This window comes from Triturus cristatus, chromosome 2_1 (genome assembly GCF_964204655.1).
Source record: "Triturus cristatus chromosome 2_1, aTriCri1.1, whole genome shotgun sequence".
NCBI lineage: Eukaryota > Metazoa > Chordata > Amphibia > Caudata > Salamandridae > Triturus > Triturus cristatus.
The window spans coordinates 715,293,470-715,320,199 of record NC_140581.1 but is presented as its reverse complement, the minus strand read 5'-3'; the positions used below and the strand labels follow the sequence as shown (position 1 = coordinate 715,320,199).

General features: G+C 46.1%; 1 protein-coding gene across 1 annotated transcript in view; it reads left to right on the top strand.

The window, feature by feature from the left end:
* The window catches only part of DTWD2 (DTW motif tRNA-uridine aminocarboxypropyltransferase 2), a 576,220-nt gene that overhangs the window by 523,725 nt on the left and 25,765 nt on the right, over nt 1-26,730 (top strand). The window contains exon 6 of the mRNA XM_085632651.1: nt 12,801-12,929. Within this exon, the coding sequence (XP_085488777.1) occupies nt 12,801-12,929 (129 nt within the window). The remainder of the gene's footprint in view (nt 1-12,800; nt 12,930-26,730) is intronic.

The following is a 26,730-nucleotide window of genomic DNA, read 5'->3' as shown; positions in this document are numbered from 1 at the left end:
CTACATCTGCCACACTAATAATGGTTGTAGACCTGAGAAGCAGTCTATCTCCTCTTCTTTCACTCCTTCCCCAAAATGTCTGACCACCACTTCAATCTCAAAACAAGCCCGGTCTCTTTCTGAAAGAAAATGAGCTACTGCATGCTGCCCACCTTTTTAGCGCCCAGTGCGCCATCTGTCCTAATTTTAGCAAGGAAAATGAGCCCCCATGCACCCTTTTTATTGTAAAACATTCAAACTTGTGATGCAGTCGACCCCTGGGCAAAAGTGTCACTGCACCTGTTTCACTAATGATAAGTACTGATGTTTGTTAACAACATAGGCTCCCATCTCACACCATCCCTCTCAATCCCATCTCTCATCATCCCTCTCCCTTCCATCCCTCTCATCTCTCTGCATCCCTCTCATCTCTCTGAGGTGTCCCCTGTGCACTGATTTTTTCTTTCCCTTAGGTCATTGCTCCAAGGCTTCAAAGAAGCACTGGTAGAGCAAGTAGGCCCTGGCTCGCTAATGCAACTGCTGCACCAATAATACCTACAGCTTAAGGCTGTCCAGTCTGCCCTCTCAACAGGGCCATTACATCTAGGTCAGATGCCCAAACAGTCTTTCTGCCACTTTGTGTAAAAAACAGCAACAAAAAAGCACATTTAGCCCTCACTCCTCCCCTGTTGCTTGGGCCCTGTTCTGTGCGCAACAATAGTGACTTGAGCCCTAATGCCAGTAAGGAAAATGCACACATGTTCTTTTTAATAGTTAAGAGTGCCATAACAGGGTTCCAGTACCCACTCACAGAGGGTGGGGGGGGGGGGTCCTGTGCTGTGAAACAGATAGAAGCGAACTAAAGAAGAAGCATGCCTTCTCACCAAGGTGCCTGCTACCTGAAAGAAATGGAAATGTGTGCAAATATAAAGGCTGCTTTGGAATCAGTGTAGCTTTTTATTAAAAGAGTCAATCAGCTATTGGTGACAGACATTTATTCTTTGTGAGAGTTAATATATGTGTCCATTAAAAGGAGTGCACATTTTGTAATGGACACATGTACATATATTTACATTAGATATAGATTGAATGCTTATCACTGAAATGTAAAGAACTTGTATTTCCTTAAACAGTATTTTGCAGCAGCCTGTTTTATACAGTGTAATAATGGCATTCATAGTGATTTATGTCACAGACTGGGACCTCGTAACGCTATAAACAAATCACTATTCCTCATTGCACCTATCAGGTTGTAATTCTGTGACTCTATCTGGTCACACACAAAGCTAGCTGTAGTAATCACATTAGCCAACTGAGGTTTCATAAGGTAAAATAGCATTTTTCCCCTTGATTAGTTTAACTTGCATTTATTTTTTATTTGAAGTGTGTGCATGTTTTTATATGCAGTTACCAAAAGGTTAACGAAAAAAAATTAAAATGCAGAAATTTTTAGCCATGTCTTGGACCCAAATTCACACTCGCTGACTCTGCTCCATGTCACTTGGAATTACTGTCCTGGCAAGTTTTTATGGGCTTTAACTGCTGCATATAAATTAAGACAACCTAGAAAGCCGCCTTTTGCGCTTCCGAACTGTCTTCATTTACATGTAATTACAGACCCATTTGCGCTCCCCCTGGGAACACTTCCACGGCCCTCCAGGGGGTGTGCCCCACAGTTTGAAGACCTCTGCTTTATTCCCTCGCACAAGAACCCAGAAAAACACAATATCTTAAAGCCCGTCACAACTGGCAGAGAGATTTGGATTTGATTGTTGATGATAGGTGCTGGAAGTATTGTTGTGAGGTCACAAAGCATATATCCTTGAACGGTAGGCACCGTCTAATACACTTTAAATATATTAATAGAGTTTATTATACACCTGACAGACTGTTTCGTTATGGGCTGCATGACTCTGCTAGATGCGATCGCTGCACGGACAGGAAGCAGGGTTCCTACACGTGGCATAGAATTGTCCTGATATTCTGGGGGAAAGTTTTCTCTATCTTGAGTGAGACACAGGATACACTCTGGAACTAAGTCCGCTACTTGCCCTGCTCGGGTATGACACAGAGGTAGACAAAAGCTGAAGGAAGCTAGTGGCGATGGGTCTGTTACTTGCTAAACGCAGAGTTGCCATGTGCTGGGCTAAGGAGCCAATACCGCTAACAGATGATTGGAAAGCGGACATGCTTTACTGCAATACTCAATCTGGCACATACAATGAGCTGCTACCGCCACAGAGCCGTCCCAAGGGTTTCTGGTATCAGCAATACCTAATTGGGAAAGAGTTAGGGGAACGGTAAGGTGGGAATAACTGAAAAGGAACTTTAAGTGAACATGCCTCATATGCTGCATTTGGCTGAATTGCACGGCTGCGACGCACTACCTGTGCCTAACGAGAATACTCCCAGTGACACTGATTGTCCCCCCTTAATTTTAATTGATACCAGACCAGTACTAAGATTAAATATGTTCATATTGCATGCCAAGACCAATAAACAAATTGAAGATGTAAGAAATGTATCCAGATAGTGATGATATGTATGTTCTACCTCATTTGTTTTTGTTTATTCGTTCGTCTCAATTATTTTTGATAATTTGTTGTATCATTACTGAATGTACTATGTAAAACCCAATAAATAACAACAACAAAAAGATAAGTGTGATTTTGGGGTGGATGAGGTGGAGTACTTGGGCAATGTACTTTCCGGTAAAGGGTAAAGGCATTGGTCCATGTCCAGGGTTACTAAAAGCAATTCAGGAAGTGCCAGTTCCAATAGACAGGGAGAAACTCTAGGATTTCTTAGGGTTATGTAAATATTATGCTAAATTTGTAAAACATGTTGCCACAAATGATAAGCCCTTTCTTGCATTGTTGAAGAAGAATGTCAAGTTTGTGTAGGGTAGGGCACAAGAATTAGCTTTTCAAGAAATAAAGGAAGGGCTATCGACGGCACCCCTACTCAGCTCATACACACCTGGAGAGTGTTTGACTGTAACTTTAGATGCTAGTGGTGTTGGACTTGGAGCTGGGTTGTCCCCAAGGCAGAGGGGGTAACGAACGCACCATTGCTTTTGTCTCTTGTACACTCAGACCACTTGAACGACAGTATTCAGTCATTGAGCGTGAGATGTTTGCATGTGTTTGGGTCATTGAGCGTTTTAAACCATATGTTTGGGGTACAACGTTCATATTGTGGTCAGATCATAAACCATTAATACCCATTTTAAGTGGAACTAATGTTCATTCCACCAAATCTACTGCTGGACTTGTGAGATTAAGGGCCTTTTAGCGAGTTTGGCGGTCCGACGGCAGTAGGACCGAGTCCATGACAGCCAGGAGACCTCTGCTCCGTTGACTGTCCGACTGCCATATTACAAGTTCGCTGAGGGGCTGGCGGTGTGGCTGCGGCGGTCTTCAGGTGGTGGGCAATGTATTTCAATATGTATTGATGCTGTGTGTATATTCCTACTTCATATGTGTTGGATGCACACATATGCATGATACATGTTGAAAAATACCACCTACCCATTGCCAGAGTCCGACCCATATGTGGGCAATCCCGATAATGTGTATATGGTACCAATGCACTTACCTGTATTTTGTCGCAGAAAAGGTCGTGTTCCATAGGATTAAGATGCTCCTGTGTTTGGGGGGACCTAGAGAAAGGGATCCATGTCAAAATCTGCTGTGAAGAACAGGAAAGGGGTGAGTATGCACCCCAAATCCTTTGTCTCCGCTGACCTTTAGTCAGCGGTCAGACCCCCACAGTCGACTCATGGGAAAGCCAACTCTTAATACGGATGTCGGTCTTGCTCCTCTGTCCCGCTCAGTGGAGGCTGCCTTTGCCCGACCGCGAACCTGGTAGTCTGCTGGCGGTGTCGGCTGTCCAGCTGCAGTCCCTGCACAGTCAACACTCCCAACTCATAATACGGTGGATGGCACACTGCCGTCAGACCTCTGGGGCGGCTGTCCACAGACCACCAAACCCGTAATAAGGCCCTAATTGTGAAACTACTTGAGTATAATTTTGCCACTGAGCATATACCAGGTGATAGAAACAAGAAGGCTGACTGTCTTTCCCAGTCGCTGGTATCTGGAGAGGAGAGTGAAGAGGTAATTGATGATCAACAACATGTGGAGTGTTTGGATGCAAATATGTTTTGATTGGACACCAGATGTGTCAGTGAGGAAGAGTGGAGGTGTGCACTCAATCAGGATTTGTTGTTAAATAAGGTTGTGTAGAATGTCAGGAAAGACCGGCTAAGAGAGGGTAATCTTCCTGTGGAACTTCAAGCATATGGTAAGGTGCAGTCAAAGTTGTCGGTGAAAGATGAATTATTGTTTAGAACGGATACGTTGATTTCTCCAGATAAAATTAGAGATAGGCTGTTGACTATAAGTTATGAAGATGTTTAGGCATGATTAGGACAGTGATAAAGATCTGAAATGTGTTACCCTGCCAATGATTGTTCCTGAGAGTCCCCAAAGGGTGTGGGAAAGAGTGACTAGATATTTTCTGGGACCTTTTTATGTGTTACCCTGTTTTCAACGCTTTGTTATTGTTTTGGTTCATCACTTACCAAAATGTCTTGAAATGAAGTTCATTTAGGAACCTAGTACTAAAAATGGAGTTACTTTCCTCACTGATGTCTCTTCCAGGGAGTTGTCCCCTGAGTTGATTGCTGATAATACTGTTCAGTTCGTTTTTTCAGAAATGGAAGAGTTTTTGAGTGGAGCGGGAGTTAAACATTAGAGATGTAGTATATGTCATCCTCAAAGTAATGTTCAAATTGAGAGAGTCAACAGAATGGCAAGTGAGCGTGTCAGAGGTGCTGTAATTGATGGTGTTGATGTAGGGGATGCTGTTGGTGCATGTTGTGATCATACCGTAACACGCCTCACAGTGTGACAGGAATTTCACCATTTATGGCTTAGAGATGAAGTGACAAACAAGATCTCTTGAGGCCGCCTTGGTTAAACGGTTAAACAAGGATGATGTCCACTTGTGGGTTTGAAATATATGTTGGCAAGATCCGAAATAATGTTTGTAAAAGTCAGAGAAACAGAAAAAGAGTATGATGTAATTAAAGGAACCAAAACTTTGGTTTTTAAAAAAGGTGATTGGCTCCGAGTGAAGCTGCCTGAATCCAGAGTAGTTAAAGGAAGAGAGAGGTTTGGTTCGCCTTATCAAGTGGTGGAGGTTGGTAAAAGTAGATTTGCTCCAAAATTGTTTGAACAGACAATGGTGGAATGGTGCACGATTAGTAAAAGTGAAGGGACCTGAGGTTGCACGGGATACAGTACAAATGAAATCGGTTCACCAAGGAAACATATCTGTAAGATACCTGAAAGATTTTTCTTTTTTAGGCTATGCATTTGTGAAGTTGTTTTTGCTTCCTTTAACAGTAATGTTTTTTCTTCTTAGGTAAAAATGCTGTTGTTCCCAGGCAGAATTCTCATGTTATGTTCATTTCTTTTATTCTTGTTACTTTCTATTTATTGTTTTTTTGATTCTTTAAGAGGAGACCCTTTCACCATTCTGAGAAGTCGAATCTATACTGGGTTTTTTTCTGAGCTCTGCCTAAGCAAAATGTTTTGAAGTTGGGCCCTCCTCCAAAATTATACGGCAAGGATTTTGGGAGGGGTGGGATGATCACACGGGGCGGGGATCATGTCATAATTTAAAGATTGCTTTTCTGTAGCTCGTCATCCACACTAAATGTGCGATTTATAAAAATGCAACAGCATCAAACAAGAACAGAATTGACCCAAAACACTACTGCCCATAATTGGGGTGCTGTGGCCCTCAATGCACTACATCTGCCACACTAATAATGGTTGTAGACCTGAGAAGCAGTCTATCTCCTCTTCTTTCACTCCTTCCCCAAAATGTCTGACCACCACTTCAATCTCAAAACAAGCCCGGTCTCTTTCTGAAAGAAAATGAGCTACTGCATGCTGCCCACCTTTTTAGCGCCCAGTGCGCCATCTGTCCTAATTTTAGCAAGGAAAATGAGCCCCCATGCACCCTTTTTATTGTAAAACATTCAAACTTGTGATGCAGTCGACCCCTGGGCAAAAGTGTCACTGCACCTGTTTCACTAATGATAAGTACTGATGTTTGTTAACAACATAGGCTCCCATCTCACACCATCCCTCTCAATCCCATCTCTCATCATCCCTCTCCCTTCCATCCCTCTCATCTCTCTGCATCCCTCTCATCTCTCTGAGGTGTCCCCTGTGCACTGATTTTTTCTTTCCCTTAGGTCATTGCTCCAAGGCTTCAAAGAAGCACTGGTAGAGCAAGTAGGCCCTGGCTCGCTAATGCAACTGCTGCACCAATAATACCTACAGCTTAAGGCTGTCCAGTCTGCCCTCTCGACAGGGCCATTACATCTAGGTCAGATGCCCAAACAGTCTTTCTGCCACTTTGTGTAAAAAACAGCAACAAAAAAGCACATTTAGCCCTCACTCCTCCCCTGTTGCTTGGGCCCTGTTCTGTGCGCAACAATAGTGACTTGAGCCCTAATGCCAGTAAGGAAAATGCACACATGTTCTTTTTAATAGTTAAGAGTGCCATAACAGGGTTCCAGTACCCACTCACAGAGGGTGGGGGGGGGGGTCCTGTGCTGTGAAACAGATAGAAGCGAACTAAAGAAGAAGCATGCCTTCTCACCAAGGTGCCTGCTACCTGAAAGAAATGGAAATGTGTGCAAATATAAAGGCTGCTTTGGAATCAGTGTAGCTTTTTATTAAAGGAGTCAATCAGCTATTGGTGACAGACATTTATTCTTTGTGAGAGTTAATATATGTGTCCATTAAAAGGAGTGCACATTTTGTAATGGACACATGTACATATATTTACATTAGATATAGATTGAATGCTTATCACTGAAATGTAAAGAACTTGTATTTCCTTAAACAGTATTTTGCAGCAGCCTGTTTTATACAGTGTAATAATGGCATTCATAGTGATTTCTGTCACAGACTGGGACCTCGTAACGCTATAAACAAATCACTATTCCTCATTGCACCTATCAGGTTGTAATTCTGTGACTCTATCTGGTCACACACAAAGCTAGCTGTAGTAATCACATTAGCCAACTGAGGTTTCATAAGGTAAAATAGCATTTTCCCCTTGATTAGTTTAGCTTGCATTTATTTTTTATTTGAAGTGTGTGCATGTTTTTATATGCAGTTACCAAAAGGTTAACGAAAAAAAATTAAAATGCAGAAATTTTTAGCCATGTCTTGGACCCAAATTCACACTCGCTGACTCTGCTCCATGTCACTTGGAATTACTGTCCTGGCAAGTTTTTATGGGCTTTAACTGCTGCATATAAATTAAGACAACCTAGAAAGCCGCCTTTTGCGCTTCCGAACTGTCTTCATTTACATGTAATTACAGACCCATTTGCGCTCCCCCTGGGAACACTTCCACGGCCCTCCAGGGGGTGTGCCCCACAGTTTGAAGACCTCTGCTTTATTCCCTCGCACAAGAACCCAGAAAAACACAATATCTTAAAGCCCGTCACAACTGGCAGAGAGATTTGGATTTGATTGTTGATGATAGGTGCTGGAAGTATTGTTGTGAGGTCACAAAGCATATATCCTTGAACGGTAGGCACCGTCTAATACACTTTAAATATATTAATAGAGTTTATTATACACCTGACAGACTGTTTCGTTATGGGCTGCATGACTCTGCTAGATGCGATCGCTGCACGGACAGGAAGCAGGGTTCCTACACGTGGCATAGAATTGTCCTGATATTCTGGGGGAAAGTTTTCTCTATCTTGAGTGAGACACAGGATACACTCTGGAACTAAGTCCGCTACTTGCCCTGCTCGGGTATGACACAGAGGTAGACAAAAGCTGAAGGAAGCTAGTGGCGATGGGTCTGTTACTTGCTAAACGCAGAGTTGCCATGTGCTGGGCTAAGGAGCCAATACCGCTAACAGATGATTGGAAAGCGGACATGCTTTACTGCAATACTCAATCTGGCACATACAATGAGCTGCTACCGCCACAGAGCCGTCCCAAGGGTTTCTGGTATCAGCAATACCTAATTGGGAAAGAGTTAGGGGAACGGTAAGGTGGGAATAACTGAAAAGGAACTTTAAGTGAACATGCCTCATATGCTGCATTTGGCTGAATTGCACGGCTGCGACGCACTACCTGTGCCTAACGAGAATACTCCCAGTGACACTGATTGTCCCCCCTTAATTTTAATTGATACCAGACCAGTACTAAGATTAAATATGTTCATATTGCATGCCAAGACCAATAAACAAATTGAAGATGTAAGAAATGTATCCAGATAGTGATGATATGTATGTTCTACCTCATTTGTTTTTGTTTATTCGTTTGTCTCAATTATTTTTGATAATTTGTTGTATCATTACTGAATGTACTATGTAAAACCCAATAAATAACAACAACAAAAAGATAAGTGTGATTTTGGGGTGGATGAGGTGGAGTACTTGGGCAATGTACTTTCCGGTAAAGGGTAAAGGCATTGGTCCATGTCCAGGGTTACTAAAAGCAATTCAGGAAGTGCCAGTTCCAATAGACAGGGAGAAACTCTAGGATTTCTTAGGGTTATGTAAATATTATGCTAAATTTGTAAAACATGTTGCCACAAATGATAAGCCCTTTCTTGCATTGTTGAAGAAGAATGTCAAGTTTGTGTAGGGTAGGGAACAAGAATTAGCTTTTCAAGAAATAAAGGAAGGGCTATCGACGGCACCCCTACTCAGCTCATACACACCTGGAGAGTGTTTGACTGTAACTTTAGATGCTAGTGGTGTTGGACTTGGAGCTGGGTTGTCCCCAAGGCAGAGGGGGTAACGAACGCACCATTGCTTTTGTCTCTTGTACACTCAGACCACTTGAACGACAGTATTCAGTCATTGAGCGTGAGATGTTTGCATGTGTTTGGGTCATTGAGCGTTTTAAACCATATGTTTGGGGTACAACGTTCATATTGTGGTCAGATCATAAACCATTAATACCCATTTTAAGTGGAACTAATGTTCATTCCACCAAATCTACTGCTGGACTTGTGAGATTAAGGGCCTTTTAGCGAGTTTGGCGGTCCGACGGCAGTAGGACCGAGTCCATGACAGCCAGGAGACCTCTGCTCCGTTGACTGTCCGACTGCCATATTACAAGTTCGCTGAGGGGCTGGCGGTGTGGCTGCGGCGGTCTTCAGGTGGTGGGCAATGTATTTCAATATGTATTGATGCTGTGTGTATATTCCTACTTCATATGTGTTGGATGCACACATATGCATGATACATGTTGAAAAATACCACCTACCCATTGCCAGAGTCCGACCCATATGTGGGCAATCCCGATAATGTGTATATGGTACCAATGCACTTACCTGTATTTTGTCGCAGAAAAGGTCGTGTTCCATAGGATTAAGATGCTCCTGTGTTTGGGGGGACCTAGAGAAAGGGATCCATGTCAAAATCTGCTGTGAAGAACAGGAAAGGGGTGAGTATGCACCCCAAATCCTTTGTCTCCGCTGACCTTTAGTCAGCGGTCAGACCCCCACAGTCGACTCATGGGAAAGCCAACTCTTAATACGGATGTCGGTCTTGCTCCTCTGTCCCGCTCAGTGGAGGCTGCCTTTGCCCGACCGCGAACCTGGTAGTCTGCTGGCGGTGTCGGCTGTCCAGCTGCAGTCCCTGCACAGTCAACACTCCCAACTCATAATACGGTGGATGGCCCACTGCCGTCAGACCTCTGGGGCGGCTGTCCACAGACCACCAAACCCGTAATAAGGCCCTAATTGTGAAACTACTTGAGTATAATTTTGCCACTGAGCATATACCAGGTGATAGAAACAAGAAGGCTGACTGTCTTTCCCAGTCGCTGGTATCTGGAGAGGAGAGTGAAGAGGTAATTGATGATCAACAACATGTGGAGTGTTTGGATGCAAATATGTTTTGATTGGACACCAGATGTGTCAGTGAGGAAGAGTGGAGGTGTGCACTCAATCAGGATTTGTTGTTAAATAAGGTTGTGTAGAATGTCAGGAAAGACCGGCTAAGAGAGGGTAATCTTCCTGTGGAACTTCAAGCATATGGTAAGGTGCAGTCAAAGTTGTCGGTGAAAGATGAATTATTGTTTAGAACGGATACGTTGATTTCTCCAGATAAAATTAGAGATAGGCTGTTGACTATAAGTTATGAAGATGTTTAGGCATGATTAGGACAGTGATAAAGATCTGAAATGTGTTACCCTGCCAATGATTGTTCCTGAGAGTCCCCAAAGGGTGTGGGAAAGAGTGACTAGATATGTTCTGGGACCTTTTTATGTGTTACCCTGTTTTCAACGCTTTGTTATTGTTTTGGTTCATCACTTACCAAAATGTCTTGAAATGAAGTTCATTTAGGAACCTAGTACTAAAAATGGAGTTACTTTCCTCACTGATGTCTCTTCCAGGGAGTTGTCCCCTGAGTTGATTGCTGATAATACTGTTCAGTTCGTTTTTTCAGAAATGGAAGAGTTTTTGAGTGGAGCGGGAGTTAAACATTAGAGATGTAGTATATGTCATCCTCAAAGTAATGTTCAAATTGAGAGAGTCAACAGAATGGCAAGTGAGCGTGTCAGAGGTGCTGTAATTGATGGTGTTGATGTAGGGGATGCTGTTGGTGCATGTTGTGATCATACCGTAACACGCCTCACAGTGTGACAGGAATTTCACCATTTATGGCTTAGAGATGAAGTGACAAACAAGATCTCTTGAGGCCGCCTTGGTTAAACGGTTAAACAAGGATGATGTCCACTTGTGGGTTTGAAATATATGTTGGCAAGATCCGAAATAATGTTTGTAAAAGTCAGAGAAACAGAAAAAGAGTATGATGTAATTAAAGGAACCAAAACTTTGGTTTTTAAAAAAGGTGATTGGCTCCGAGTGAAGCTGCCTGAATCCAGAGTAGTTAAAGGAAGAGAGAGGTTTGGTTCGCCTTATCAAGTGGTGGAGGTTGGTAAAAGTAGATTTGCTCCAAAATTGTTTGAACAGACAATGGTGGAATGGTGCACGATTAGTAAAAGTGAAGGGACCTGAGGTTGCACGGGATACAGTACAAATGAAATCGGTTCACCAAGGAAACATATCTGTAAGATACCTGAAAGATTTTTCTTTTTTAGGCTATGCATTTGTGAAGTTGTTTTTGCTTCCTTTAACAGTAATGTTTTTTCTTCTTAGGTAAAAATGCTATTGTTCCCAGGCAGAATTCTCATGTTATGTTTATTTCTTTTATTCTTGTTATTTTCTATTTATTGTTTTTTTGATTCTTGTTGTAATCGGTTTGAAAAAGGGAGATGTGTTGTATCTTGGGATATTGTTTTTGGTTTTGTGTTCTTTGGCTCGTGCCACCTGTGCTATGGTTAAATGTTGAAACTGAGATTCTGGTGAGCGCAAGGTGGGAAACAAGCGAGAGCCGACAGTTGGAAGACGGCTTTAGCGCTTGGTATCTGGGGACAGCTGCCTGTATTTGTGCTGACTTATTGACTAAATTAGATCTTGGCGGACGGGGTACTCCGTCACAACAGTGATAGATATCCTGTTGAAATATTAATTCCCTTATGTCATATGTATGGCGGAGTAACCTGTTTGTCGAGATCTAAATCAGGCCCTTATTCTTCAATAAATTACACAGTTTCAAGCCAATCATGCTGTGTGACTTACTTACATTCAACATGCACCCAGCTTAGAATTACACACCCAGCAGCCACTGGAGTGATTTCAAAATGAATATTATATAATTTAGGTTGCAGTATTCTGCCCATCTTGTTCAAAAACCACTACCAGTGGCAGCTCCTCTGCTAAAGTGGAGGAGCGTTGCCCCACTGCTTTTCAGCAGTAAGGAAAAATAAAATAACTCGATGTTATTATCATTTTATTTTTCCCTAATGAGGCAGGTTGTGGAGCAGGGCAGGCTGCTCTGCTCACAGAGCAAGGGAAGGAGTGGTGGGCACTCTGTAAGTGTGCATGATAGTTTGGCCGACCGTCTTGTACCGACTAAACAGTCAGGCACACTTAGCATGTTCTGTACAACAGCCTGGGTGGAGAACATGCACAGGCTGATAGTCCCTGTCTGAGCGCCGAACCACAGCACTCCGAGCGTCGTAATTGGCTTAAGGGAGCCTGTGTGCTTCCGTTCCGACCGGATGCGGAGAGATGACGGAGGAGCGCCGCGTAACAGGTACGTTTATTTTTATTTTTTTACACCGCCACACCACTCCCGATCTGTGCCAGCCGCCACTGGTTGTAAGTGAGGTTTCGGGAAGCCTATGTTCAATTGGATGTGATAGTCCAGGTGCGATAGCGCCAAGAGTTGGTTACAAAGAAGACAGCAAAAACTAGAGGCGGTTAAATAACTGTTAAATAAAATAAAAACAAATCAGCACCAGAATTTTTCACGTATTTACATGTTTTAACACCACAACCGAATATTAAAATACGTTTATTACTCAGCCGCACTGAACTGGGTTTACTTCAAACAGAGACAGTTCTGAACGGGCACAGTGATGCTTAATTTGTATAGAAATAATAATATTCACTCAGTACTAATTTAGATTCTGAATACGTTGCCTCTGGGTAATCTCAGCTAAATGAGAGCGAATAAAATAACCACTAGATGTGAAGTACGTACTTCGGACTAGTGAACGGAGAAAGTCTACTGTGGAGCGAAGTTCAGTTGAGGTGTTAAACATGCTCTATACCGTTTTTGTGAGGTGAACTTTGGGAAATGAAAGACCTCTCTCTATATTATCGAAAATTGTGCTTCATCTTTTCAGGTGCAGTTAAAAACGAGCCTTTCAAGCCAATATGTCATTCGGACCCAGCCCACTAATGCGTGCCTTTCAACATTAGAGTGTGCCGCCGTCGCGCTTGCAATCATGGAAAAGAATGAAGCCATCCAAGAGGTACTGCCTGATTACTTTGCTATTCCGAGGCTGTTGTTTGGCGCGAGGAACAATCAAAAAGTCACTGTGGAGCACAGAATTCATACTTTGTTCTTTAAACACGTGTTAATAAATTTTAGCTGTGTGTGTGTTGTAAGGCCGTTCGCTGTTATCCTTCGATAATTGGGGGGAAACAATCCTATCCTGTCTTTTAGGTCACCTTTGTTTCAAAGCATTTAAATCCTGGGTAGCGTTTCTTACTAAAATACTCCGCTCTTAAAATGAGTTCAAGGTGCTCTGAACGCGCTGTGCTTGTAAGGCCGTGCCATCTGCCATAGACTCATTTAGGACTGACAGAGACAGATTTAGGTTTCGCACAGAGCTTTTGCTTTCAGTGGTGGCTGGTGACGTTTGAAAGTGGAGATGTATAAAAGTTGTGAATAAAGAATTTATTGAGAAAAGTAAGCAATTGTGAAAGTGTAGTCTTGAAATATTTAAACACATTCTGAACTTTCCCATACCATACTGCATTAACATGTTCAACAGCTATTGTGGTGTACAAATTTTACTGTGCGACAACTTAGGGCCCTACAAAGTGTGTGCTTGCCCAGTTTCTTGCACTGCAAACGGCAATGACTTTGGAAGAAAATGCTCTTACCAGGCTTGGGGAAGTACTAACAGATGCTGGCTGCAATCAGTCGCATAGAAATTTGCGCAGACAGGTCTTTAAGTGAAATGAAAATGGGGTCTCTAAAAGGGGAGTGTCTTAAACATGTAAACTACATTTCTCTGATTTACATAGTGTGCCACCTGGCCAGTATTTTGTTTTTTCTCTGAGCATTCTGTTATTGCATCCTGTTATATAACACAACTGACATACACCTAAAACTTGTGATTGTTGTTAGCTGATTAGAATAAATGAATAACAACAATTATTTTGTTGTAAATAATATTAAAAATGTTTCAATTCTGAAATTGTGAGACTGTGAGTTAAATATTGAGGCCTGTGGAAGGAGTATTGGTCTTCAGTTATTTGCAGTTTTTGTTAGACACGTTTGCCATTTTTCTCTTCCCTTCTTGTCCATCTGCATACCCTAAACCTCATTTCTTTCCTCTTCAGCACCCTCTTTTGAATCACTCCTGAATTCACTTCCTCGCATCTCCTTTATTTGTAACTGTGGGCGGAGAAGCCTATATCAGACTTAACTGGCCTGTAAAGAGTAAAAAGCATGGGCATAGCCAATAGGTCTCGCCTTTGGGACCTTATAAGTGTTTAGTTATCCAGCACAATATCCTTGGTGCAACATCAACTGTTGCATGGCTAAACACTTATAAGGTCCCAAAGGCGAGACTTGTTGGCTATGCCAATGCTTGTTCTATTGGTTATGAGTGTGTGAACCATGTACTAATGTAGTAAATATATGAAACCTTTGCCTAAAACACTATATATGAATGTGGTATCTTCAGATTAAGAGGAGACCCTTTCCCCATTCTGAGAAGTCGAATCTATACTGGATTTTTACAAGGACTTTATAGAGTTCTTTGCTGTATTCTGTTTCGTTTTGCAAGCTGATTGATTTATCGATTATGGGCTCAGCTTACGCATGTACTTTAATTAATCAACTAAATCATAAACCTGAGATCCTTGTCTGCCAACCTTTGCCAAAATGCTTATTTTGTGCATTCTGTACATTCTTTACTTTGCTTATTAAGAGAGACAGATCCAGCGGGGACCACCAATGTCCGGTGTGGACTATGCTAGTGTACTAAAAAGAGATTAAATGTAGGGGGCTGCACGCTGACACTACTTTGTGTGTCAAAACTGTTACTAGAAAAAACACAGATCCTTCTAGCAAGTGCAATATTACCATTATTATTGTTTCCATCATTTGCTGCGCACCCAAAGCTCTCTGCGGCAGGTACCTTAACCATAACAAGAGATTTTAAAATGCAACCTTTGCAACCAATTAAGCAACAACAGATTTACCATCACCTTTTTCCTTGTTGCCAAATTCTTTGTGGCAGCTTTTTTTAAATTAAGAAGTTGACTGCTTCCCATGACTCCGTCCCCCGTGACTCCACTTCCTTTTTTGTTGCTGCACCTTGACTCCCAATTTATGGGTTCCTGGAGTCAAGGTTTTCTAATTCCAGCATTGGCCGATAATCTGTTTTATTTGCAAAAAACTCTAGCTTTCAACCACAAGGAGTTAGTATTTCCTGGCACATATCAGCCTGCAAAAATACAGGTAGAAATAAGCCTGGAAAACAGTCTGCAATTTTGGGGAAACACGTGGAAATCATTGTGGTTACACCAGAATTCAAAAGTCAGAATGGCCCCAAAAAGGTGCAGTACCTTGTGCGTTGTTACTGTGCCTCAACACTGGGTCACTTGTAAGTGGGTTCTCACTGTGGTAAGGCGGTATCTCTCAGTTCAGCGTGTGAACTAGAGTCTCGGAAACATTGTAGTCCTGAGACCACCCCAGCTGCATGTTCACACCTTATAAATCTCTCCAGCTCAGAGAATTGTGCATGAATTTTAAAGTCACATTGCAGCGTGGTTAAAAGGCATTTTTCCTTCAAGGGCTATATAATGCCTGTAATAATAATATAGCCAGGTCGGGACCAAATATGAAACCGAGGCTAATCAGCAAATAAAACATAAGCGTAACGTATTGTATAGCAACAATTTCTTCGAATATTGCTCCATGTGGACTTTGAAAGCGACATGTTGGAAGTGTGATGAGAGTTCCTGCTACGTTTCTTACGGCAGCACTTGGGATCGTCTCGCTGGGGTAAGGACCAGCAATGCAGCGCAGCCCAAGGAGTTAAAACTGCAGCATGCCGGGCTGCCAGGCATCTGTCTGGGGAGGTGGATAGAAAACTTAGCTCGGGGAGAGGGGCCGTGGACTAATAATAGCCTCTCGCCATGCACAGGGAACGGACTGTGTGCGTCTGGTGGAAAAGGGGCCAGGGTCCGCATGGTCAGCGGGAAGCAGCTTGCTGATTGCGCTATACCAGGCGCCGAGGCATATCGCGGACGGACCATCGGCTCCTGGGCAGAGCAAACTAATCCACTGCATAAGACGTCGGTCACTCCGTCATCACCCCCCTCTCTCAGCAGGAAATGATGCCCTTGCACAGGGGGCTGAGATGGAATTGCCACCTGGAGACAACGATTTACATCCTTGCAAACTCGGAAACTCTGCATGCTGCTGCAAAACTAGAACAACTCAACATGACATAACGCACCTCTCCTGCCTGAGGTGCGCAGACTCCCTGCACTTGGGCCGGTGCGGAGGAACACCGCGCAACATAACATGTGTTACAGCTTTCTGCCAAGAACGCAGCCAGACCCGTTGTTTCCCTTTAAGGCGAAGCGGGACCACGATCTGCAACTTGGCAGGGACGCATTAGGTCTCACCCGGACCCCGCTTCCATCACCCCGCGCGGAGTTGGCATTTCTCGGGGCAGCGCTGCATAACATGTAACTTCCCTCAAGCTGTGCCGGGGTGCCTCTGCAGCCCTGCCAAGGGAGACAGTGCATCTCCCCTCTCAGCGTCCTTACCTTGGTGACAGTCATGCTGAAGCTCCACATGAGAAGGGTGGCAGCGTGCCAAGATGCAGAAGAAGGCTAGTGAGGGAGGCACCAAAGATTAAACAAGCGTGGCCACGCGTGCCAGGTGGTGGCAAAAGTGAAAGCTCCGCATTTGCCCATCTGTTTCCAATTAACGCGACCGCGAGACGTGGCGCGATAATTGGAAACAGATGGCGCTGCTGCTCGCTCCCGAGGACCCTAGGCCAGCGACCAGAGAAGGCTGTACATGCACCCACCTTGGGCCAATTGCGTGCTGTCTTTCTTAGAAAGATGCATGCATAGGCCAATAGGGGTAGATTTTTATAAAAGCACACGCACGAGCATGTGTTCGGAGGTTTAAAGCCTCGCAGAGCAGTGCATGCGCGCTGGCTCAGGCGAGACCTAAAAAGGTATCCGGAGCTCCGTTCCTTCCTGACTTGGGGGGTATACAGCGAGCGAAGCTATGTAATTATATGCTTTCCACCTTGGCTTCTATTCCAGGTTCTAGCTATGTAAAACACAGTTGCAAGCTGTTATGGGAATATAGATCCCGTACTGTTTCTGGTAATAATCTGACAATTTGAAGCAACGATGCCCACGACACGATTATATAAGGATATTTCTGAAGGTCATATTGCTCCCTTAAATGTACAACTCTGTGGATATGTACCCTGATATTTGTTAGAATACCTCATCTGTGTGTTTGTACAGTGTTTTTTTCTTGATTTATTTTTGTATGTTTGTTTTGTTTATTTTTTGCAAAATTCAATAAATACATTTAAAAAAAACAAAAAAGAATGTTCAACTAGGGAATCGGTTCATGTAGTTTGTGTGCTTCACAAACATTTCAAAATTTTGCAACTGAAGCCTGCTTTTGGAACTAGCGTACAAATTACAAACGTGGACCTAGGATTAGAGTGCTAAGAATGTAGCCAATTGCACAGAATTCAAGACTTTCCTTGACAGATGCCTCAGCAGATCCGACAACAACATTATGACAATCATTTCTATGTCTACTGCAAGCAACTTTAACTGTCTATTGAGGACTTAATGGCGCCAATGCTTTGCATATCATTTAAGTAGGGTTTGGGTTTATGATTGGATGGCATTGTTGTCTCATTTACCTGCTCCTTACTGATTGGATGCTTTTCTCCCTAGTCTTGTGTTTGTCCCACTCAGTTTCACAGTTTTCTGATTGACTGATGTAGCCTTCGACTGCTGACTTCAGTACTTGATTGAAGTGCACAAGAGCACAATTCCACCCATCTCTCTGTCCCTGTACCTTCTCTTTCCCCAAACTTCTCCCTAATAACCCTCTCTTCCCACTCAATCATCCGACAATCACTGTGCCCAAACCCCTCAGCCCTCGTGTGTTTTGAGGCAGTGCTCCTAGCGTGCAGCAATCTTAAAAAAATGTGTAACCCTTCTAAGATTGCCGTCGGTGCGTGTGCACGTGCACACATCCTCAACATCCGTCATTGAATGCATTTTGTTATTTTTGAACGAATTATATTAAAAGATTAACCCTGTGTTTTCTGCGCTTCCGCCACAGTTTTATTTGAATGAAGCTTCTTAAAATACGACAGACTATAACAGGATGTTTGCGTATCCAAGGCGGCCACCTTTGAATGCTTTTTCTTTTATTTATCTGTTGTGCATTCAAAGATAGCCACCAAGAATGCGCCATCTTTGGACACTGTCTTTGAATGGCGAATTTCTACATTTAGGAAAATATTTTCAAAGATTGCCACCCGTCGATGGGCACTTACTTGCAGCAGCCATGTAGGACACAAAGTAAGCATTGGCAAAGCTAATAGGTGTCATGGCTGAGTTATGGTGCGGGCCATGGAAGGCAAAGCCAGACCCAGTAGAGGCCCGCAGGGAACACCTACAGGAGTCGTGAACACTCTAACGAAAACAAGGAAGCTCACAAAAAAGGATGCGCTGGGATGGGCACGTCCTTTGAAAACTGCTTATAGTGAAAGGAGGACGGACCAGACCAAGAGTTCAAAAGGTGTGTGCGGGTCTCCTTTGACCTCAACTCCAACTATGGTAATTCTGTGGGCTGACCGACGACGTCTCCGCAGGGGACCATCTTAAGAGGGCGGCCCCTTTAGTGCCACAGGATGGCACACTGGACAGCCTAGTGTCCGGAAACCCCTTTGGGGTCACGCTCGTCACTTCCGGACGAGGTGGGGAACGGGCAGAGGTGTAAGTTCCTCCCCCACCCACCTGGCGGCCTCTTTGTCCCTCACCCTGACACCGATTCCCTCCCTACCGCTTACCCGGTGTACTCAGGGTGGGGGGGAAGGATTTTCTAATCTTTTTTTATTTGTGTTGCAGGCGGAGTTACAGGGCAATCCAGAGGCGGAAAGGTACTCAGGGGTACCCTCTTCAGGAGCACAAAAGGTGCTGAGGCCTAATATCCCCAGGAAGTCTTTGCGGTGGACCCTAAGGTGCGACGGCGCCCCATCTGTCCTATGGGCGGTTGGAAACCTGTACAGCCGGGGGGCGCTTGAACGCTCCGCCCCTCGTAGGGGGGGGGCGTGAGTAAGGAGGTGGACCGATGGTTCACCGGAAGTGGGAGGGACTATCCCCTCACCACAACCGCTAAGCACCGATTGGCTAAGGCCACGATGCAAGTTGGCCCATCAGGTGGTAGGCCGCGAGGGGCGGCTTGCCTTTGGATCGCCTGTAAGATAACCCACCATGTTGGCATATTTGGTATGCTAATAAACCTGCAGCGATTTTTTCCACCAAAAAGGTGTCTTGTCTGATTATTTATGTTACCTGTATGTTGCTGCGTGAGGGCTGGTGAGTGTGGCCGATATTGGCACTATGACCATCGCCTCGGTGATCGGAACGGCGCCAGCAGGATCGTGGACAATGCCGTCGGGAAGACGAAAAAGCAGAAAAAGGCAAAACTTTAAAGATCACCAGAAAACATCCTTCCTGCCAGGGCCGGATAGAGCATCAGCGCCGACCAGCTGCCCCGGTACCGGTGAAGGGTAGACAAGTGCTGCGACTGCAGCTGTTCGAGGCAAGTGCGGCCTCCTACGACCGTGGACATCAAAGCGACATCGAGGGCGGGTCCGCGACCAGCTGCTTATGGCCTCCCTGAACTGGTGTGAAGAGCTCAGCTGGGACGGTCCGCAGGAGTGAACAGAATGAGGCAAGTGCGGGCACCCCCCCTCCCCACCTGCAACCAAGGACACCAAAAGGCCCGCGAGCAGCAGTATAAGCGACTCTTGGAGCGAGTGGGGAGAGCCCAGCTGGGAAGCGTATGAGGCGAGAGACAGTGGGACCAAGGTGGTAGGGAGCAGCCCTACCCGCCGAACAGGAGAAGGAGAGCACCGCAAGCTGGAGAAGGCACATGGGGGCAGCAGAGCATGGCTGGGAGACATAAGGAAGAGGCTGGCGTGCTTCAGGGAGGAAGCGGGTAACGAGGAAGAGGCGGGATCACAGCTGAGGAAGCAGGTCAAGGCACGGGAAGAGGCTGGCCTATAGCTTGATGACGAATTGCAAGTCCTCCTCAAAAACTCAAGGGCTTTGGTAGCTTTAAAAGGGAATGTGTGGATGGATGAGCAAATCACTGGGGGCCATGAGGAGAGGCAAGCAAAAATAGCTAAGCAAGCACCAAAGAAGAAAGCAAGTCGTGAGGCAGATCCCCCCCAAGGCCTGGTTAGAGGGGGCATGCAGTCAGAACGGCGGCCCCCACCAATCTGGGGAAGGGGGGATCAGGGGCGACAGATCAGCAGCCCCCTGCATCGCAGTGAAGGGCGCAACAGGAGCACAGAACCGACACCTGTGGACGAGGAGGAAAGCAGCGAACCAGATGGGTACTGCAGCAAAGACTCCAGTGAGGGGTCTGTGGCAGGAAGCACAGCAAATTATGACATGGCAACAAATGGTGAGCATCAATGGTGAAGCGAAGGGGTTGGGTTGCGCACAAATGTACGGGGGCGATATCAAGGCACTGAAGGGGCACCGGGGAAGATTGCCAACTACAGGACCCAACTGGGGGTTACCAACAACACAGCGCAGGGGCTGTGGGGCCCGCAATACCACTGGCCAACAAATCTGAGGGACGGACAAGGGGAGGGTGACTTCCGGGAGGAGGCATGTACCCTTTCAGCAGCAAATCCCGCACCAACCCATGCCATGGTTGCCATAGGCAGGGCCAGGCACGCATTTCAGCACGGGGCACCACCCAGGTATGAGGGGCCCTTGGGAAGGCGGGGAACCCAGGAGACAGGAGTCAGGCCAGGCAGTACCCCAAAAGAAGGGGGCTAAAAGAAGCACGGAAGCAGCAACAGAGAGCCCAAAAGATCAGGGCACAGGGACAACACAGATAAGAAATGGTTAACCAAAGCACCCTAGGCAGCATGACAGTGAACAGTGGGGGGCTGAGCCAGGCAAAGTAAAAGCAGGGGAGGGGGTGCAAGGGACCGCGGGCAAGCCCGTGAGTGAGTACATTTGCCAGTCCCAGGGGAACGCTCCCATTACAACCCGCTGAACAGGGATTGCCAACCTAATACAATTAGCAGTATAAGAAAGGATATGGCGGAAAGAATACATCGACATATTTTCTTTATTGGAGGTGTGCCAGGCAGGGTTGGATTTGACGGCGCAGGATAAAAAAGAGGAGGATAGGAGAGATAGGCGCACACCCAGAATAGAATGGTCAATTGAAAATTGGCTGCGGACCTTTAGGACCTAGGCGTGTGTCTTCATAAAAACATTTCCTCAGAGTGCAGCTGCCTTGTTCTTACATGAACAGAAAGTACATGAGGCACAACAAAAATTCCATGGGGAAGCTTGGTTACATTTCAGAGAAATGATGCAGACATGGCCGGTCATAGAATGGGATCAAGACATAGAAGGTTTCACTAGTCACATGGTGGTGGCCAGGGAAGGGGTAGGGGCACGTGAGTAAAATTGTCATCCCTCAGAAATTAAAGGGAAATACGAAGGCCAGGGGCAGGGCACCAAAGCTAGAGGCCCCCCAGGGGGAAAGACCGGGAGGGGGTGCACAGCTACATGCTGGAAATACGACAAAGATGAGTGTAAATGAGAGCATGCCTTCAGATTTAAACAGAGTTGTAGCAAATGCGGCGGCACCTACTCAGCAGCCCACTGCAAACAGGCAAAAGATAAGGGGACAGCAGAGAGAGTGGCAACAGAAAATAGTAGAGGGCGCAAACAATTGCACAATGGGGGTGTGAGAGAACCAGAATCAGAAGATTGGTTGTGTTACTGAATAATTACCCAAAGGAGAAAGAAAGAAAGACAGCTACTGGCAGACGGTTCCACATATGGGTTCCCCATACCTTACAATTGCCCCTTGTCCCCGCTGCGTGATAACCCAGAGGTGGCCAGGCAGAAGGTAGGGAAAGATGTCCAACTTGGGAGAGTAGCAGGCTCCTTCAGCAACCCCCTCTTGGAAAATCTCATGGTGTCCCCATTGGGGGTGGTACCTAAAAAAGAAGCTGGTAAATTCCGCCTTATACACCATTTGTCACACCCACAAGAAAATTCAGTAAATGACTGGTTGGAGCAGAACAGCTGCTCAGTGGCGTGAGCCTCGCTGGACGATGCAGTGGATTTGATTAAGCAGTTAGGAAAAGGGCTTTGTTAGCCAAAACAGACATAGAGTCCTCCTTGTGCTTCCTGCCAGTACACCCACAGTGTTACCACGTGCAGGGCTTTCATTTAGATGGGCATAATACTATGACAAATGCCCACCTATGGGGTGTGCAATAGCATGTGCTTGCTTTGAGTCATTCAGCAGTTTCTTATAGTCTGTACTGGGGACACGTCACCCGGCAGGTGGGAGCCTACACTACCTGGATGACTTACTGTTCATTGGCAAACCGGAGTTGGGGAATGAGCAGCCCTACTCTGTCAGTTTGAGAGGTTGGCAGGGGAGCTGGGAGTCCCATTGGTGCTAGAAAAAAACAGAGTGCACGGTCACCAAGCTATCGATCTTGGGGATTGAGCTGGACTTAGTGGAGGGAATATGCAGGCTGCCCAGCAATAAGGTAGACGAGCAGCGGCACATCATAGGGCAACTGCTACATAAAAGGAAGGCGACATTGGAGGAAGCAGCTACTAGGGAAGCTGAACTTTCTGAACACAGTGATCCCAGCAGGAAGACCATTCGCCAGGTGGCTAGTCTCGTTGGCCAAAGGGCTGACGAAGAGGTATCACAGGGTGCGCCTCACAAAAGGGGTGAAGGAAGACCTAGAGCAGTGGGACACTTTCTTAGCCCGGTTCAATGGCACGCTCATGTGGCGGGAACCCTGAGCAACGTCTGAACAATTGGAGCTTTTCATGGATGCGGCAGGCAGCCACGGCTTTGGGGCCATCCTGCGAAATGCATGGGCAGCATAACAGTGGCCAGACAGCTGGCATAACACAGGGATCACAGGCAACATTACGCTCCTGGAGCTCTTCCCCATTATAGTGGCTTTTACAAAATGGGGTGGCAGGCTGGGTAACCGGTAGATCACGCTGTGGTCAGACAATTATGCAGTGTTGCAGGCGATTAACATGGAAACAGCAAAGTATCCAGCAGTGATGAGGCTCTTGCGACATTTAGTCAGCTGCTAATTTGGGGTGAACGTAACAGTGAGGGCCAGATACATAGTAGAGGTGGCAAATTCAGTAGCTGATGTGATCTCTCTTTTTCAGTGGGACAGATTCAGGGAGCTGGCACCTCGCGCAGACCGATGCATGACTCCGGTACCCAGACACCTCTGGAACCTCGTGGACACGGCATAACGATGCTGGTGAACAATGCACTGGCACCCAAGACTGAGAAGAGATATTGTAAGTGCAGGGTGGTTTTTAGAAACAGGACTAACACAGCGGGCATAAGCAGGGTTTCCCTCAGCTGAAGTTGCATTATTCATTGACTGGGCATTCCGTAGCGGAAAGACCAAGTCGTGGGCACAAACACACCTTAGCGCAGTCGTACCCTATGCCAAACTGGAAACGGGGATGGACCCAACCGGGCAAAATTTCTGTAGGACAGCAATGAAAGGCTGGTGGAGGCTTCAGCCTAGGGCTCAAGACAAAAGGTGGGCCATTGATTTGGCGTTCCTGAAGGGAGTACTGGGAGCGCTAACAGGCATATGTGCAGGACACCATGAGGTGGTTTTATTCAAAACAGTGTTTGCACTAGCCTTCTTCAGTGCTTACAGAATCAGCGAACTCGTGGCCCCGGCCAGAGGGAACCGTGGGGCAGCATGTGTGTACACAGAGGACAGACACATGGAAAATGGGTACATGGTTGTGCACCTGAGACTGTCCAAAAAGGACCAAGGGGGCAAAGGAGGCACACAAGGATCGACTGTACAGGGCATGCTGCCCGGTTTGCCTCATGCTGGAATACATGCCAACAGGCCATTATTCTCACACAGGGATGGGTAATGTCTCAGCCGGTTTCAATTCATAGCAGTGTTTAGGAAGATGCTGGAAAAATCGGGTTGCCATCCAGAGAGTTCCGGTCGCACTCATTCCGGATAGGGACAGATAACTACTGCTGTCCATTTAGGGCTCAATGCTAAACATATTAAGACATTGGGCCGCTGGGCGTCATATGCGTTCGAGGGGTACATCCGCCTTGCGGGGTTCTGAGGTTTGGTTTCTGTCCCTGCAGGACCACAAGTGAGCCGTCGCCAGGTATGGATCCTGCGACATTCCTACATCACACGGGCGCAACGGTGGGAGGCGGTGCAAAAAGACTGGAGATCAGGCTACAGAACACGGCGGAGGCATGGTTAGGACAATCAGGCATGAAGTAGACCCAGCAGCTCCCGGCAGTGCAGGAGGCACTGCAACGAGGAGAGTGGCCTGACGCTGTGATCACTCTGGGTGAAACTACTAAGGGAAATGGTTGCAGGGCTGGTGGCATTGGCAAGGCTGATCCGCCCGGCAGAGATCATATGGTCCAAACTGATTGCCCGCTGGGTCTGGAGAGTGGGACAGTGGGCAAGTCTAGGCTCAAGCTAAATATCACCATGACTAAGATATGTAGGGCGAACGGTCGGGGCTTCGTTCGGCACGGCTGATCAACGTTGCGACACTGGGCTACCACCTAGAGGATGGGGTAAACTAGACCGGTGTAGGCATGGATATGTTCCTATTCAACATAGTCTGAGTCCTAGAACAGCAGATTTTCTCATGAGCGGGGCGCACAGAGTGAGCTGCCTCTGATCTGTAAACCGTCAGTAACGTTTCGGAGCCAGCTCAGGAAGATACCAGAAGAATGAGTAGCATAGGTAGAAGCACTGCTCAAACTGTTTCTTTGGGATGGTTCATGGCAGTGACACAGGGGAGCAGATAACAGCACACAGTGACGGCCAGAGTAGATAAGCTGGGATTCCACATAGCAGGGGCCCTGGGAGCAGGCGAGTGGTCAGCAAGGGTCCAGGACAAGCGGAACAGCACTTTCAGCCTGGGCCACGACTGATAGCCGCCCACAAAGTCAGTAGCAAGTGAAGCTTAGACCCTGCAGAACACTGAGACACCTGCAAAAATGGCTATCGCGCAGGGTCAGTGTGGTCAGCCAGAAACAGAAACAAACCATTGGGTCAATGTTTGAGTGATAAATGTGATGTGTAATAAACATGGGTTTTCGAATGTCCAACCAAGAAGTTGTGAAATGTATGATCCATATTTGTTGAAAATAAACTGCGGCCTTTGATGCACCATAATAGGTTGTCCCCCGAGTAATTCAAGTGGGGGATGCTGCATGATCAGGCCGACTGGGAGGGGGTGAACTCACAAACCTGGGAGGGGTTATGGCGAGGGCCAAGGAAGGCGAAGCCGGACCCAGTAGAGGCCTGCAGGGAATGCCTACCGGCAGCAGAAACTCCCTAACAAAAACAAGGAAGCCTACGAAAAAGGATGCACTGGGATTGGGCGCGTCCTTTAAAACCGCCAATGTTGGAAGTAGGGCAGAGCAGGCCAAGAGTTCAAAAGGTGGGCACTGGCCCTCTTCGACCTCGACTCTGACCACTGCCTCAAGACCCACACCGAACGATGGCGGTTGTCGCAGTCTCAAAGTCGGGGAAAGGTGGGGCAGAGGCAACCCAGAAAGATATCCAGAAGAAAGAGTAACATAGGTAGAGGAGCTGCTCAAATAGTGTAATTGAAAGGCCTCCCGGCAGGGACAAGTGGGTGCAGATGACAGCACACAATGACGGCCAGAGTAGAAGAGCTGCTCAGACAGTGTCCTTGGAATGCCCCTCGGCAGGGGCACTGGTAGCAGGCAAGTGGCCAGCAAGGGTCCAGGGCAAGTGGATCATCACTTGCAGCCCGGGCCACATCTGACGGCCGCCCACATAGTCGGTAGCAAGTGAAACCTAGAACCCGCAGAATACTGAGACACCTGCAAAGAAGGGCTCTTGTGCAGGGTAGTGCTGTCAGCCAGAAATGGAAACAAACCTTTGAGTCAATGTTTGATTGATAAATGTGATGTATAATAAACTTGGGTTTTCGAATGACCAACCAAGAAGTTGTGAAATGTATGATCCATGTTTGTTGAAAATAAACTGTGACCTTTGATACACCATAATATGTTGTCCCCTGAGTAATTCGGGGGGGGGGGAGGCTGAATGATAAGGCTGACAGGGAGGGGGTGAACTCACGCCCTAGAGGGGTTCTGTTGGCTCGGCAAATGCTTGTTTGAGACTGATAACCTGAAGCTGTTCCTCAGGTGGGCCCATGCCAGTTAGAAAGTGTTGCAGGCCCCTGAGAATGAGAAAGTATTCAACTCATTCATGTTGTACTTTACACTGACCATCCAAACGTTAAGGTGTCGAATATCCTCAGGTGAATCTATATTGCCTTATCAGCAGTAGAAGTCATACATGAATGTTGCACAATGGGTATATTTTCGACTATTATTTATTTATTTATTTTGAATCGCGAAACACTTTGTATAAGTGATTGTATAAAACTCCTCTCATTGAGATGCTCAGGAGTCTCGCTGGTGCTGAGGCCCGGTCGGCCTCTATTTTTCAACCGGGCATCTTCCCGTTGGGTTGGAGCGTGGTTTTTGGGCAGGGGGATGTCACTTCTTTCCCACTTAACCAGCTTCACCAGATAATTTAAGCTGGCATGCTGAAAATGGAGATTCAGGAGAGAGAGGAAAGAGAGAGGTGAGAGCGCAACAAGCTCGTTTGAAGCGTTTTGAATCGGCTGCTTTTGGCTCTCGGTCCGGGCGTTCTGGTGCTAACC